Below are 12,466 nucleotides of genomic sequence, written 5' to 3' on the forward strand. Positions count from 1 at the left end.
TCATGTTTTGATTGTAGTTTAAATCAGTATTACATATCGGAGGACTACCATACTCACACACAAGGTACTCGAGAGCGTCTATTATCATAATCTGTAAAAAAACCCAAACAATTTTGACGAGTTTTCTCATCAAAGGTCGCCAACGTTCAGGCATGCAATGACGAGAAAACTCGTCAAAGGTCGCGGAAGAGTAAAAGGTCCCATATTGTATTAATGTAGATGTACATGTCTGTTCTGATGATAGCACAGGTTTAGTTCTACATTAACACTGTGGCAAAGTATCATCGTATGATGTCACAAATCTACCACCATCATTTCACCTTTAAAGTAGTTTGCTTTGATTTGGAGTGTTTACTTGAAATCTTCTCTTTTGTTATTGGATCATTTAGAAAACAGTCAGAGGAGCCTCCTCTCCTCTGATTGGCTGACACTTACTATGAGAGGAAATGTAAAACCACACTGAGATGTTATTTAGTTCTTAAAACCACAATCTTCTGATGGATCAATACTTCAAATAAAACCCTGGATAAATATAAAAGATGTACCCTTTGCATGTAGGAGACAAGAAATCGTAAACACAATTATCTTTCCATTATCTACACATCACACAAAAAAAGCTGATATGTTTGATGTGACAGTAGCTGCTTACTACACATCCAACAGACACAGAGCAATAAGCTCATGTATTTGCTCCTGTAACAAAAAAAAAACAAAAACAAAAAACGTTATTATTTCCAGGAACGCGCTGATGACACACTCAAGGAGTCAGTCATGGGTGAAGTTGACAGTATAGTGGCATGTTTACAGCCAAGTGTTATCACTGGCAGGCAGATGACAATGCTCCAGTGTGTGGGTTCTGTAAATGAAATGTAACCGGTGAAACAAGATCACTAGCGCCTGTTGAAATAAAAACTAACATCTACATAAAATGGGGAGAGATCCAACACAGGATTAATCTGAAGCAGTGGAGCAAATATGAGTGGTCAACACAGACCGGCCCAGCGCTACAGCAGGGGGGACCTCAAACACTTGTCCGTCTGAGCACACCGGCTTGCATTAATTCCAACACAAACACGCCTGTTAAGAAATAAATAGCCTGCAGCACATACAGTACCTGGCAATTGCTAAATTTACCATCAACAAACTTTATATAAAAAAAACATTGTGGCCAATATTGATTGCTACATTAGAATCACTGCACCGTTACTCATAATAGCCAGTATTGATTGCTAGCTATTTAGAAGCTGTTCATCTCATTATGGATTTACAATCAATAGTCCCAACTCAGTATATTATGATGGAATTATACCATATTTAGGAAAAAGTGTTTGGTTACCTCACTTTTTAGTGGAAGTTTCAGACCCCAACTTTAAATATTGTGACATTTACTATTGAATAATGTCAAGAAAGGGGTGCTCTGGTGGTCTAGTGGTTTAAATGCATAATGCGTATAGACTGAGGAGTCTGGAGTTTGATTCTGGCTTAATAACCTTGGACGCCCTTTGTAATTCCCCTTCTCCTGCCTCATTTTCTCCCGCCTGTCAGCTTCAAATAAAAGGCCCCAAAAATATGAATTCCTGCCCATTGCACATTGTCATATACATATATTGTGACACTGTGTGTGTGTGTGTGTGTACCTGCAGGAGGGCTCAGCCAGGATACTGGGGAACTGACACTCTCCATGGACGCAGTAGTTTTTATAGTGATCTGGACAGGGGATGTACAGGCCGCGGGCCAGCTCGTTCCTCGGGTCCTCGTTTTCCTCTGTGTCAACACACAAACACAGACAAGACAAAATAATAAAATTCATAAATACTGCACATATGCTAGCAGCCCCCCAGTGCACATACATTACTGCACTGTACAACAAAGACCCAGACGTTTAATGAGGGAGGAAGAGATGCATTATTAAACTGCATTATAGTTATGTTTAGACTCTCACAGCACTTGGTAAAGGTTAAAGAAGAATTGTGGTCTACTTTAATAAAGAACAGTGACTTCAAGCAAAAGGTTTATACTTAAATCTAAAGAGGCTCTTTGCAGATTTTCACAGCCGCTCAATGTGATCTGATGCCAGGAGGAGGTGATTATTACTTGTCAATGTTGTCTTTGCAGGATTAGCAAATCTTACAAATAGCCTTTTCCAACCAAACCTTGGTCATTGCACTACTTTTGAACAAACCAAAGCTGAACCCAGGCAGAGATGACTAACAGAATATATTTCCTGTTTAGTTGCACACGAACAGGAGACTGAGTTGCAGCATATTATTTTGGCATCTGCCCCCATTACACATGCACTCACCTGTGAGGTCGGTCCGTGCAAAGTGTCCATCACTGCCTTTGTTCCCGTTCATGATGTCACCTGGAAAAGACAAAGACACATTAAAACATTAAAAACTGATCCCAGGTCAGTGCAGCTTCTCCATTAGGAGTTACATGTTCCAACAAACACCATAGAGACTTGAATTGAAATTACTGCCGCAACAAAGGGCTGATGTGGTGTGTGTCTGTGTGTGTGTACCTGTCTAGTTAATGCATACAAATGGGAACCATTCTCTTGAAAAGTCAGAGACCATCTCCTCTAATGTATTATACTGAACAAAGGGTCGAATGGAGCAGAGTCAGGGAGAAAAAAAAATAGGAATAGGAGGAAATAATGTATTTTCGCTCACCTTATTGAGGCTACATTGAATTCTCCATTTACAATGGCTAGACAATACCTCCCTCCAATCATAATCAGTTTATTGCAATTGATTTTTTTTTTTCAGTGGTCAGTGAATTTATTCCCCGAGACTGGGGGAGTGAAAGTATTTCCTGGATTTATGATGCAAGAAAATGGAATGAAATGTGACTTCTTTTTTTATTTGCTTGTGAAACACTAGATGGCTCAATAAAAGCAGAGAAACAAAGGAGCACATCGATGAGGTCAGAAACAGGAGTCTTGTGTAAATGACATTTACTTTAAAAAATAAGATTTTCTTTTTAATGCTCAGAGAGAGGAAAAATGATGCAAACTAAACAGACTTCAGATTTTTAACATTTTCTGGCTGTAAAAAAGGCCAAGCTACCTCATGTAATTTCTTATATTTTTGGTTAGCAGTTCCTTATTCGCTTACTCAGCTGTCAATCAGTTAGTACAGTCAACCAATCACGTTACACTCCTAGTTGTCTGTCCCCGCCCACCATTGCTGTCATCCATCTTGATCACGGAGACACACGGCGGCCATTACAGACATCAGAAGGGTTGAAAGTTTTCCAAAGTGTTGTGCGTGCATGAAAAATGTAAGTAATAAGTTTTGGATATTTGTGTGTAATGTGATTGCAGCTTTATGTTATGTAAATGTAAGTTTTGCTGTTATCAGTAACAGTTACGTTTTTGCTAGCTTAATTGCTATGTTTAGCTTACTTTATGCTAATGCATCCACATGCTCAGTTCATGTTAAAGATTAGGGAGATTAAGGGTCTTATGTCATTTCTTTGCATTGCTAATTTTGTTTCTTGCAATGTTTCATTGTATTTCAGAACCACACAAATCAATGCACTGTGGAAACTACCCTACATAAAAATTCTGAAACTCTACTCCAATCGTCTCTGTCTTTCACTGGACAACCGTCAGCGTGTCTGAGTTTGGCAATAATCAGCATTGAGTAACGGGTGAGAGCTACATAAGCTAACCGTACAGACGGGTGAGGGCTACAAAGGCTAACCGTATTTTTCATGGTCCTTCGAGCCGGATTCAGACTCACTGCGGATTGACATGGAGTATTCAGACGAAGAAGAACTTACTGCGTGCGCCGCGCCGCAGACATCGTTCGCCACATCGCGGGACGACCGTGACCTAGGTCAGATGAAGCGTTCATCCCCACCACCACGAAGTCACTACACTGAGGATGAAGACGAGTGGCAATATACAGCAGGCCGAGCACCATCACATCCTGTAAGCCAGGCCTCGTACTCACCACCACGATGGGTGACAAAGGATAGTTGGGACACCACCAAAGAAGAAATGAGGCAGGAGATGGAATACCTCCGTCGCCGGCAAGACGCCTTGCTGTTAGAAATGGCGAGGATGGAAATGGACCATGCTGATCATCGGACCCGGTCCAGATATGACAGAGAGGAGCCGTCATATCACTCTTGGTCCTCCTCCACACAACCAGTCCCAGCTCCTCGGCAAGGTAAGCAGGAGGCAAGGACAGAGCTAAGCCGACCTATTCCAGCCCCACGAACCAAGAGACCCAACGCTACCCCTGCACGCTCAGGCAGCCCTGTCTCAGAAACCGGACAACAGGAGCCGGCAAAGGATAGGTCATCCCACTACCATCGGGACTCCTCCAATTCTCGTCTATCCAGTGCTGATCGTTATAGGCAGGAAACACCCAGACAGCGAGACTCCGCTCACCATCGCGACTCTCATCGCTCTTATCGCCAAGAACGTTCAGTGTCCCCCTCCCACCGTGGGTGTTCCCAGTATCGATCGCTCAGTCCCCCCTCCCAGAGTAGCCATTTGAGGCTGTATAAGGGACCCACTCCAAGCATACCGGACTTCACTCAACCAAATCCCAGAGAATTCTCACGGATGAAAATTGCCCTGGAAAACCTCCTCCCCGACGACGCCAATGAGAGATTCAAATTCCAGATCCTTACGGATCATCTCAAGGTAGAAGAAGCCTTATTGGTCGCTGACTCCTACTGTAACTCAAAGTATCCTTATTCTGATACGATGGCCGCTCTCGACAAGCAGTATGGGCAACCGCACCAGCTGGCCCTTCAGCGGATCGCTGAACTAATGGATGGTCCGAATATCGCCAGTGGTGACATCAAGGCCTTCAGGCTGTTCGCTCTGCGGGTGCGCTCACTAGTGGGACTGTTGGAGCAGCTGGGCAGGAAAGGTAAGGTGGAACTTGAGTGTGGATCACACGTCTCCAGACTCCTGGGAAAACTCCCCCATGACTTAAGATCCAGCTTCCGCCGTTTCATCCATCCACTCCGGACGCCCATTCCCACTCTGCTTGATCTGGCAGACTGGCTGGAATTTGAGATTCAGGTACAAGAGGATAACACAAGGTTCACTAACAGCTCGAGGAAGGAGCCCCAGGCAAAAGGTCGAGACCAGCGAAAGGAGCTCAAGCATGCTGTCCGGGCAACCACTGTACTCCTCGGCACAGAGACAAAGCCGCCAGGTGCACAATCGAAAGCTCCTGCCACTAAAGACAAAGTGAAAATGTACTGTCCCTACTGTGATAACGGGAACCACACGCTCAATACTTGCTCCAACTTTCAGCGGTTAACCCGTGAGCAGAAGGAGAGCTGGGTTAAGGAGAAGAACGGATGCTGGCGCTGTGGTCGAGACCATCACGCGCGGGAATGCAACCTTAAGATGCGATGCAAAACCTGCAACCGCCGACACTTAATGGTGCTCCATGAGGTTTCTGATAGAGTTCCCGAAAGGCCGGAGAAATCCCAGGATCCCATTGAGGCTGCCAACTCTGTCCTACTTAACACGACCAATGAAGTGCTGTACGTTGACAGGCCGGCTGCAGGTCGCAAGGTTCTCTTGAAGCTCAGTAAGGTCCTGCTGAGGAATGGAGACAGAACCATGGAGGCTTTTGCGATCCTGGACGATGGATCAGAGCGCACAATTCTCCTCCATGCAGCAGTACAGCAACTTGGGCTCAAGGGACAGTCAGAAGACATAACCCTCCGCACAGTGCGACAGGAACTACAGGTACTTCATGGGGCGGCAGTCTCATTCACCATCTCTCCTGCTACAGAACCTAAGAGACTGTACCACATCCGGGGAGCATTCACTGCGAAACAGTTGGGTCTTGCCAAGCACACTCACCCTGTTAGCGCCTTGCAACGCAAGTTTCGCCACCTGCAGGGACTGCCATTACAGCACTTTGTCGAGGCCCAGCCATTGTTACTCATTGGATCGGATTACCCCCACTTGATAACGCCAGTGGAACCAGTCCGTCTTGGACAACCTGGAGGGCCAGCCGCCATTAAGACGCGCCTTGGATGGACGCTGCAGGGCCCCGCGCAGGAGTTAAAGCATGGTTTCACCGAGCAGCAGTGCCTTTTTACATCCACTCTCCCCTCATCTGCGGACCTGTACAGTCAGGTCGAAAGACTGTGGCAGATGGACGTGTTACCATGGCGTAGTGAGAAGGCTAGCGTCAGATCACGTCAAGACCAGGAGGCCATAGACCTTCTCGAGGCCAAGACTGTGAGGGTCGAAGTGGACGGCGTTCGACGATATGCAACCCCCCTCTTGCATGCCAAGCACATGCCTCAGTTACGAGCTCCCAAGGAAGCCGTGCTCCCACAGTTAAGAAGCATTGAGAAGAGGCTTGCTAAGGCACCTGATCAAGCCGAAGCCTACAAGGCTGAGATCCAGAAGCTGGAGCAAGCTGGCTATGTGGTCAAACTGGCACCTGGTGCTGAAGAGGATACAGCTACTAGCTGGTACGTCCCACACCATATGGTGCAACATAACGGCAAGAACCGCATAGTGTTCAATTGCTCGTTCCAGTTCAGAGGAAATAACCTCAATGAGCTCTTGCTCCCTGGGCCTACCCTAAGTCCGTCTCTGCTCGCAGTTCTCCTCAGATTCAGAGAACATTCGGTTGGGATCAGCAGTGACATCCGTGGGATGTTTCATCAGGTGAGGCTCCTCCCTGAAGACAGGCCACTGTTAAGATTTCTCTGGAGAGATATGAACCGCGAAGAACCACCCAGCGTTTACGAGTGGCGTGTCCTCCCGTTTGGCACAACATCCAGTCCCTGCTGCGCAACATTCGCCCTTCAACAACATGCCAGGGACAGCAGCCACCCGGGGGATGCAGTTGTAGAGGTGGTCGAAAGGTCCTTCTATGTGGACAACTGTATGTTGAGTCTGACTTCTGAGGAGGAGGCCAAAGCGCTTGTGGACCAGCTTCGGAACCTCCTAGCTGAAGGAGGCTTTGACTTGCGTCAATGGGCGACCAATGTCCCCTCAGTGATCCATCATCTTCCTCCTGAGGCAAGGTCAGACAGTGCTGAACGCTGGATAGCGCAAGGGCAGGCAGACACTCAAGAATCGGCACTTGGGCTTCACTGGCACTGCCAGTCCGACACTCTGTCATACAAGTCCCGTTCTCCCGACTGTCCTGAGGTTACCATGCGCACCATCTACAAGGTCCTGGCTAGCCAGTATGACCCGCTGGGCTATATCGTTCCATATACCACCAGGGCCAAGATGATAGTCCAGCAGCTCTGGGCCAAGAAGAGAGACTGGGACGACCCCCAGTTACCCGAGGATCTCCTCCAGTCATGGAGAAGGTGGCAGAGTGAGCTGCCAGACCTGCAGCAGATAGCCCTTCCTAGGTGCTACAGCAGTCAGGAGATGGACTCTCCCACCAGTGCCAGAGATATACACGTGTTTTGTGATGCGTCGGAAAGAGCCTATGGCTCGGTGGCCTATCTCCGAACAGAGGACCCCAGCGGCAAGGTCGAGGTGGCATTCCTGACTGCTAGGTCGAGGGTAGCACCGAGGAAGCAGCAATCAATACCTCGCCTCGAGCTATGTGCTGCACTTACTGGAGCACAGTTAGCTAAGGTGCTTTGGACGGAGCTCTCTCTACCCATCCGCCAAACCATCTTTTGGTCCGACTCCACCACGGTCCTTACGTGGCTCCAGTCAGACTCGTGCCGGTTCAAGGTATTCGTCGGCACGAGGGTAGCAGAGATCCAAGATCTGACGGACCGTGATGCTTGGCGCTATGTGGACACCTTGAGCAATCCCGCCGATGACATTACTCGTGGGAAAACTCTTGCTGAGCTGGGAAAGCAGAGTCGGTGGTACCAGGGTCCATCATTCCTACAAGGGACTCCTGAGCAGTGGGCTAAGAAGCCAGTCACTCCACCTGCAGAAGGAGATGAGCTCCGGAAAACCCTTGTCTGTGGCCTCACCACTACTGCATCGGCTCCGGACAACCCAGAGGCTAGTCAGTTCACTACCTTCGGCGAGCTTCTAAAGGCTACGGCACGTTCTAGTCACGGGGCGGCTGAGGGAAGCCCTTCTGCCAGTGAGTTCAAGGAGGCAGAGATATCTCTTCTCCAGCAAGCCCAACAGGATTGCTTTGCCACTGAAGTGGCACAACTGAGAGCAGGAAAGCCAGTACTCAGTAACAGTCGCCTGGTCACCCTTGCCCCCGAGTTCGACGATACCGCTCAATTGATCCGAGTGGGAGGTCGCCTGCGACACAGCACTCTGCTTGATCAGGACGCTATGCATCCGATCGTGCTTGACCCCCAGCACTGGATCACCAAGTTGATCATCAAAGACTTTGACGAGAAGTTATTGCACCCAGGCCCAGAGCGAGTATTCGCCGAAGTTCGTCGGAAGTACTGGGTCATCCATGGTAGAGAAGCTATACGACGTCATCAGCGAGGGTGTGCTGACTGTCGGAAATGGCGTGGAACCCCCCAAATTCCTAGAATGGCTGATCTGCCCCCTGCGAGACTGCGACTCCACAAGCCTGCATTTTACTCCACTGGAGTAGACTGTTTCGGCCCCTATGGAGTTAAGATCGGCCGCAGGAGTGAAAAAAGATGGGGCATCATCTTTAAATGTATGACGACGCGTGCAGTCTACATCGATCTCCTCACCAGCATAGACGCTGACTCTTACCTGATGGCACTCCGGCGTTTTGTGGCTCGGCGGGGGAAACCATTTGAGTTACTGTCCGACCAGGGGACGAATTTCAGGGGAGGAGAACGGGAGCTGAAGGAGGCTTTCGCCGCTCTCCAGCCTGAAGTTCAAGCCCAACTTGCCAGCCAACAAATCCAGTTCGCCTTCAACCCCCCAAGCGCGCCGCACTTTGGTGGTTGCTGGGAAAGGGAGATCCGCTCCCTCAAGCAAGCTCTGCGGGTCACCCTAGGCGCTCAGTCAGTGACAGAAGAGGTCCTGAGGACGGTCCTCATCGAGATTGAGGGGATCCTCAATTCAAAACCACTTGGCTATACCTCCTCGGACATCAGTGACCCGGACCCAGTAACCCCAAATTCGCTCCTGATGGGGCGGCCAGACGCGTCACTCCCACAGGTTGTGTATCCGGAGTCAGAAATGTTGAGTCGGAGGAGATGGAGGCACAGTCAGTTGCTGGCAGACCATTTCTGGAGACACTTTCTGAAGTACTACCTGCCCGGTCTCCAAGCACGTCAGAAATGGCAAACAGAAGCACCAGATCTCCAGGTTGGCACCCCGGTCATGATTGTAGATCCACAGTTGCCCCGAGCGCTCTGGCCCGTGGGACGGGTCTCGCAAGTCCTCCCTGGATCAGATGATCGGGTCCGGACTGTGAAAGTACAAGTTGGGGACCGCAGCTACATGCGCCCAGTGGCCCGGATCATTCACCTCCCTGCACTGCCTGATTAGGATCTCCCTTAATTATAGGGCCTTTATGATGATGTGCAGATTTCCATAAGAAATCTGGGGGCGGCTGTAAAAAAGGCCAAGCTACCTCATGTAATTTCTTATATTTTTGGTTAGCAGTTCCTTATTCGCTTACTCAGCTGTCAATCAGTTAGTACAGTCAACCAATCACGTTACACTCCTAGTTGTCTGTCCCCGCCCACCATTGCTGTCATCCATCTTGATCACGGAGACACACGGCGGCCATTACAGACATCAGAAGGGTTGAAAGTTTTCCAAAGTGTTGTGCGTGCATGAAAAATGTAAGTAATAAGTTTTGGATATTTGTGTGTAATGTGATTGCAGCTTTATGTTATGTAAATGTAAGTTTTGCTGTTATCAGTAACAGTTACGTTTTTGCTAGCTTAATTGCTATGTTTAGCTTACTTTATGCTAATGCATCCACATGCTCAGTTCATGTTAAAGATTAGGGAGATTAAGGGTCTTATGTCATTTCTTTGCATTGCTAATTTTGTTTCTTGCAATGTTTCATTGTATTTCAGAACCACACAAATCAATGCACTGTGGAAACTACCCTACATAAAAATTCTGAAACTCTACTCCAATCGTCTCTGTCTTTCACTGGACAACCGTCAGCGTGTCTGAGTTTGGCAATAATCAGCATTGAGTAACGGGTGAGAGCTACATAAGCTAACCGTACAGACGGGTGAGGGCTACAAAGGCTAACCGTATTTTTCACTGGCTCCACACATAGTGACGACCTTCTAGCGGTGCGGTTACATATCTGAACGTATTCTTGATGTTGCATTCACGTGAAATCGGGCAGACGTCAGACAGACAACAGATGCTGCATGTAACAGGATAAACAAGCGTCTATGTAAACAAGTGGTCCGCCAGCACGAGGCAAAACAATACAGGTTGTTGTCATGGTGATGTTGTATTGTTGACCTGACCCACGTTTTACCGTCTTTCTCTCGTCGAGTAAAATGACATCCGGTTGGTTTGCCGACGGCCATCTGCCTGACTGCACCTGAATGCAACATCAGTGCCTCCTTCCTCACACTACACAGTGGTGACAGTTTTAACAGGCGCTACCTGGAAAACTTTCTCCCCGAGCCGACAGCTCCGCTGGGTTTCCGTGGTTACCTACGGTCACGCTGCCACTCAACGTAAAAAATGGCGATGCAACATGGCAGCCAAGGTTCAGTGCGCCCCCCCTTGTATATTTGTAACGACTTGTAACAACTCATTCTAAGGTACCAGAAAGCTTTCATTTGTATGCAGGTGTGATTCGACTTCAGTGAAATACGTATTTATGAAAGTCAATATTTGATTTTTGCTAATAAAAAGCCAAATAAGTTACACACTGGAGCTTTAATGATGATGCACCTGTTTCTTTTGAGCATCTGGTTACATGTAAAGGAGAAAACGGAAAAAAAAATCTTAGCAAGGTTGCCTGTAGGCCTACTTTCAGTTGTTCGATGATGGTATAATCATAGGAGACTGAACTATTTCAAGAAAAAGAAAAAATATAATGTACAACTGTTCCCTAGTATTATGACAAGCAACGCATGGGGATATATGACAGACGGGCTAAATATCACTTTGAATCCTGGCTTGGGTCCCAAACAAATGAGTTTTATCACATTTGTTTCTCTCTCTGCCTGAAGCTGAGGGTGTGGAAACCATGATGGAATCGATCAGGGTGGTCTCACCCAGGGGGGGTGACATGGGGGAATACAGATTTCTATTTGTGTTCCAAGAGCTGGTTAGCCCTGATTGCTTTACTCCCCATTACTTCTGAAAGCTTTCATCTTGGTTCTCACATCTCGATCAATTGTCCCCGTTTGTCCCGTGTGGACGCAGAACCAATCAAACGCTTTCAAATGTACCTATACAGAATCCCTAAACTGTGACTGTGGATGAGTCTCTGTCCTCTCTCTCTCTCTCTCTCTCTCTCTCTCTCTCTCTCTCTCTCTCTCTCTCTCTCTCTCTCTCTCTCTCTCTCTCTCTCTCTCTCTCTGTCTCTCTCTCTCTCCATCTGTTTTTGATGTTGAAGAAAAACTCAGTCAAAACAAGGAGGAATTGAGATGCTGGAGGATCAACCCTCAAATAACATGAAATAATAAAAAATAAAAATGAAGAATTCTTCTGTGCCTTTGTCTTCTCCCACATGGATTAGCAATATGATTCAGTTTAGGGATTTAACCACACAGATTAATAAAACAACTTTATCCCTGGAACCATTACAAACAAAAAACTGCATTCAAATAACAGATAGTACACTAAAAAAGGGGGATTTACTATTCAGTAAAATTATCAAAAACACATAAGAGTGAGGGCTGTGTGGGGTTTGGAGGATTATCTTTGTGCGGTGTTCCAAAATATGATTGAGTGAAGCTATCTTTAATTATGAAATGTGCGGTTCTAGCTGCAGCTGGAGGCAGATAGAGAATCACACCGGCTACATTTAGCTCTGCACGCTGCCTCATTCAGCCTCATGGCCTCACTTCAACTTGAAGTGAACACCTGTTCAAGCGGACAGACTGACAGCCTCCGCTGTGTGTGTGAAGGTGCTGGTGTGTCTTTTAGAGTCAGCACATGCGTGTGTGTGTGTCTGAGTGTCTGACCTTGGCAGTGGCCCAGGTACTTGACCTCGATGCGTTCCTGTTTCTGACAGGACGCCTCCTTCACCTGACAGGGGTTGTCATAGGAGCGACCGTCTGAGGCACACACCGGGTTGAAGCTGATGTGGGAACAGTCGATGTTGCACACACACCTGAGGGGAGGAGAAGAAAAAACAACAGGGGTGGAAACTTATTACTGATGTCAAGATCTACAATAAATCTGATCTGAAATCTGAATATTCCAGAGAGACACGTGTGTGTGTGTGTATGTGTGTTTGACAACCAGAGACAGACACACACCCAAATTCATTCAAGGATTAAAAATGAGACAAAAAAAAAAAAAAAACGTGTGCAGCCTGTACTCAGTCAGGATGTTGGACCATGCAAAATAATCCTGCACATTCATTTGGACACAATAGCA

At 47.3% G+C, this 12,466-nt stretch overlaps 1 protein-coding gene across 1 annotated transcript in view; it reads right to left on the minus strand.

The window, feature by feature from the left end:
- tmeff2a (transmembrane protein with EGF-like and two follistatin-like domains 2a) overlaps positions 1 to 12,466 on the minus strand; it is a 131,370-nt gene that overhangs the window by 8,116 nt on the left and 110,788 nt on the right. The window contains exons 6-8 of the mRNA XM_083996570.1: positions 12,049 to 12,197; positions 2,303 to 2,362; positions 1,638 to 1,764 (exon numbers count right to left, since the gene is read on the minus strand). Coding sequence (XP_083852696.1) covers positions 1,638 to 1,764; positions 2,303 to 2,362; positions 12,049 to 12,197 — 336 coding nt within the window. The remainder of the gene's footprint in view (positions 1 to 1,637; positions 1,765 to 2,302; positions 2,363 to 12,048; positions 12,198 to 12,466) is intronic.

The sequence above is a fragment of the Trachurus trachurus genome (assembly GCF_905171665.1).
Source record: "Trachurus trachurus genome assembly, chromosome: 21".
Lineage (NCBI taxonomy): Eukaryota > Metazoa > Chordata > Actinopteri > Carangiformes > Carangidae > Trachurus > Trachurus trachurus.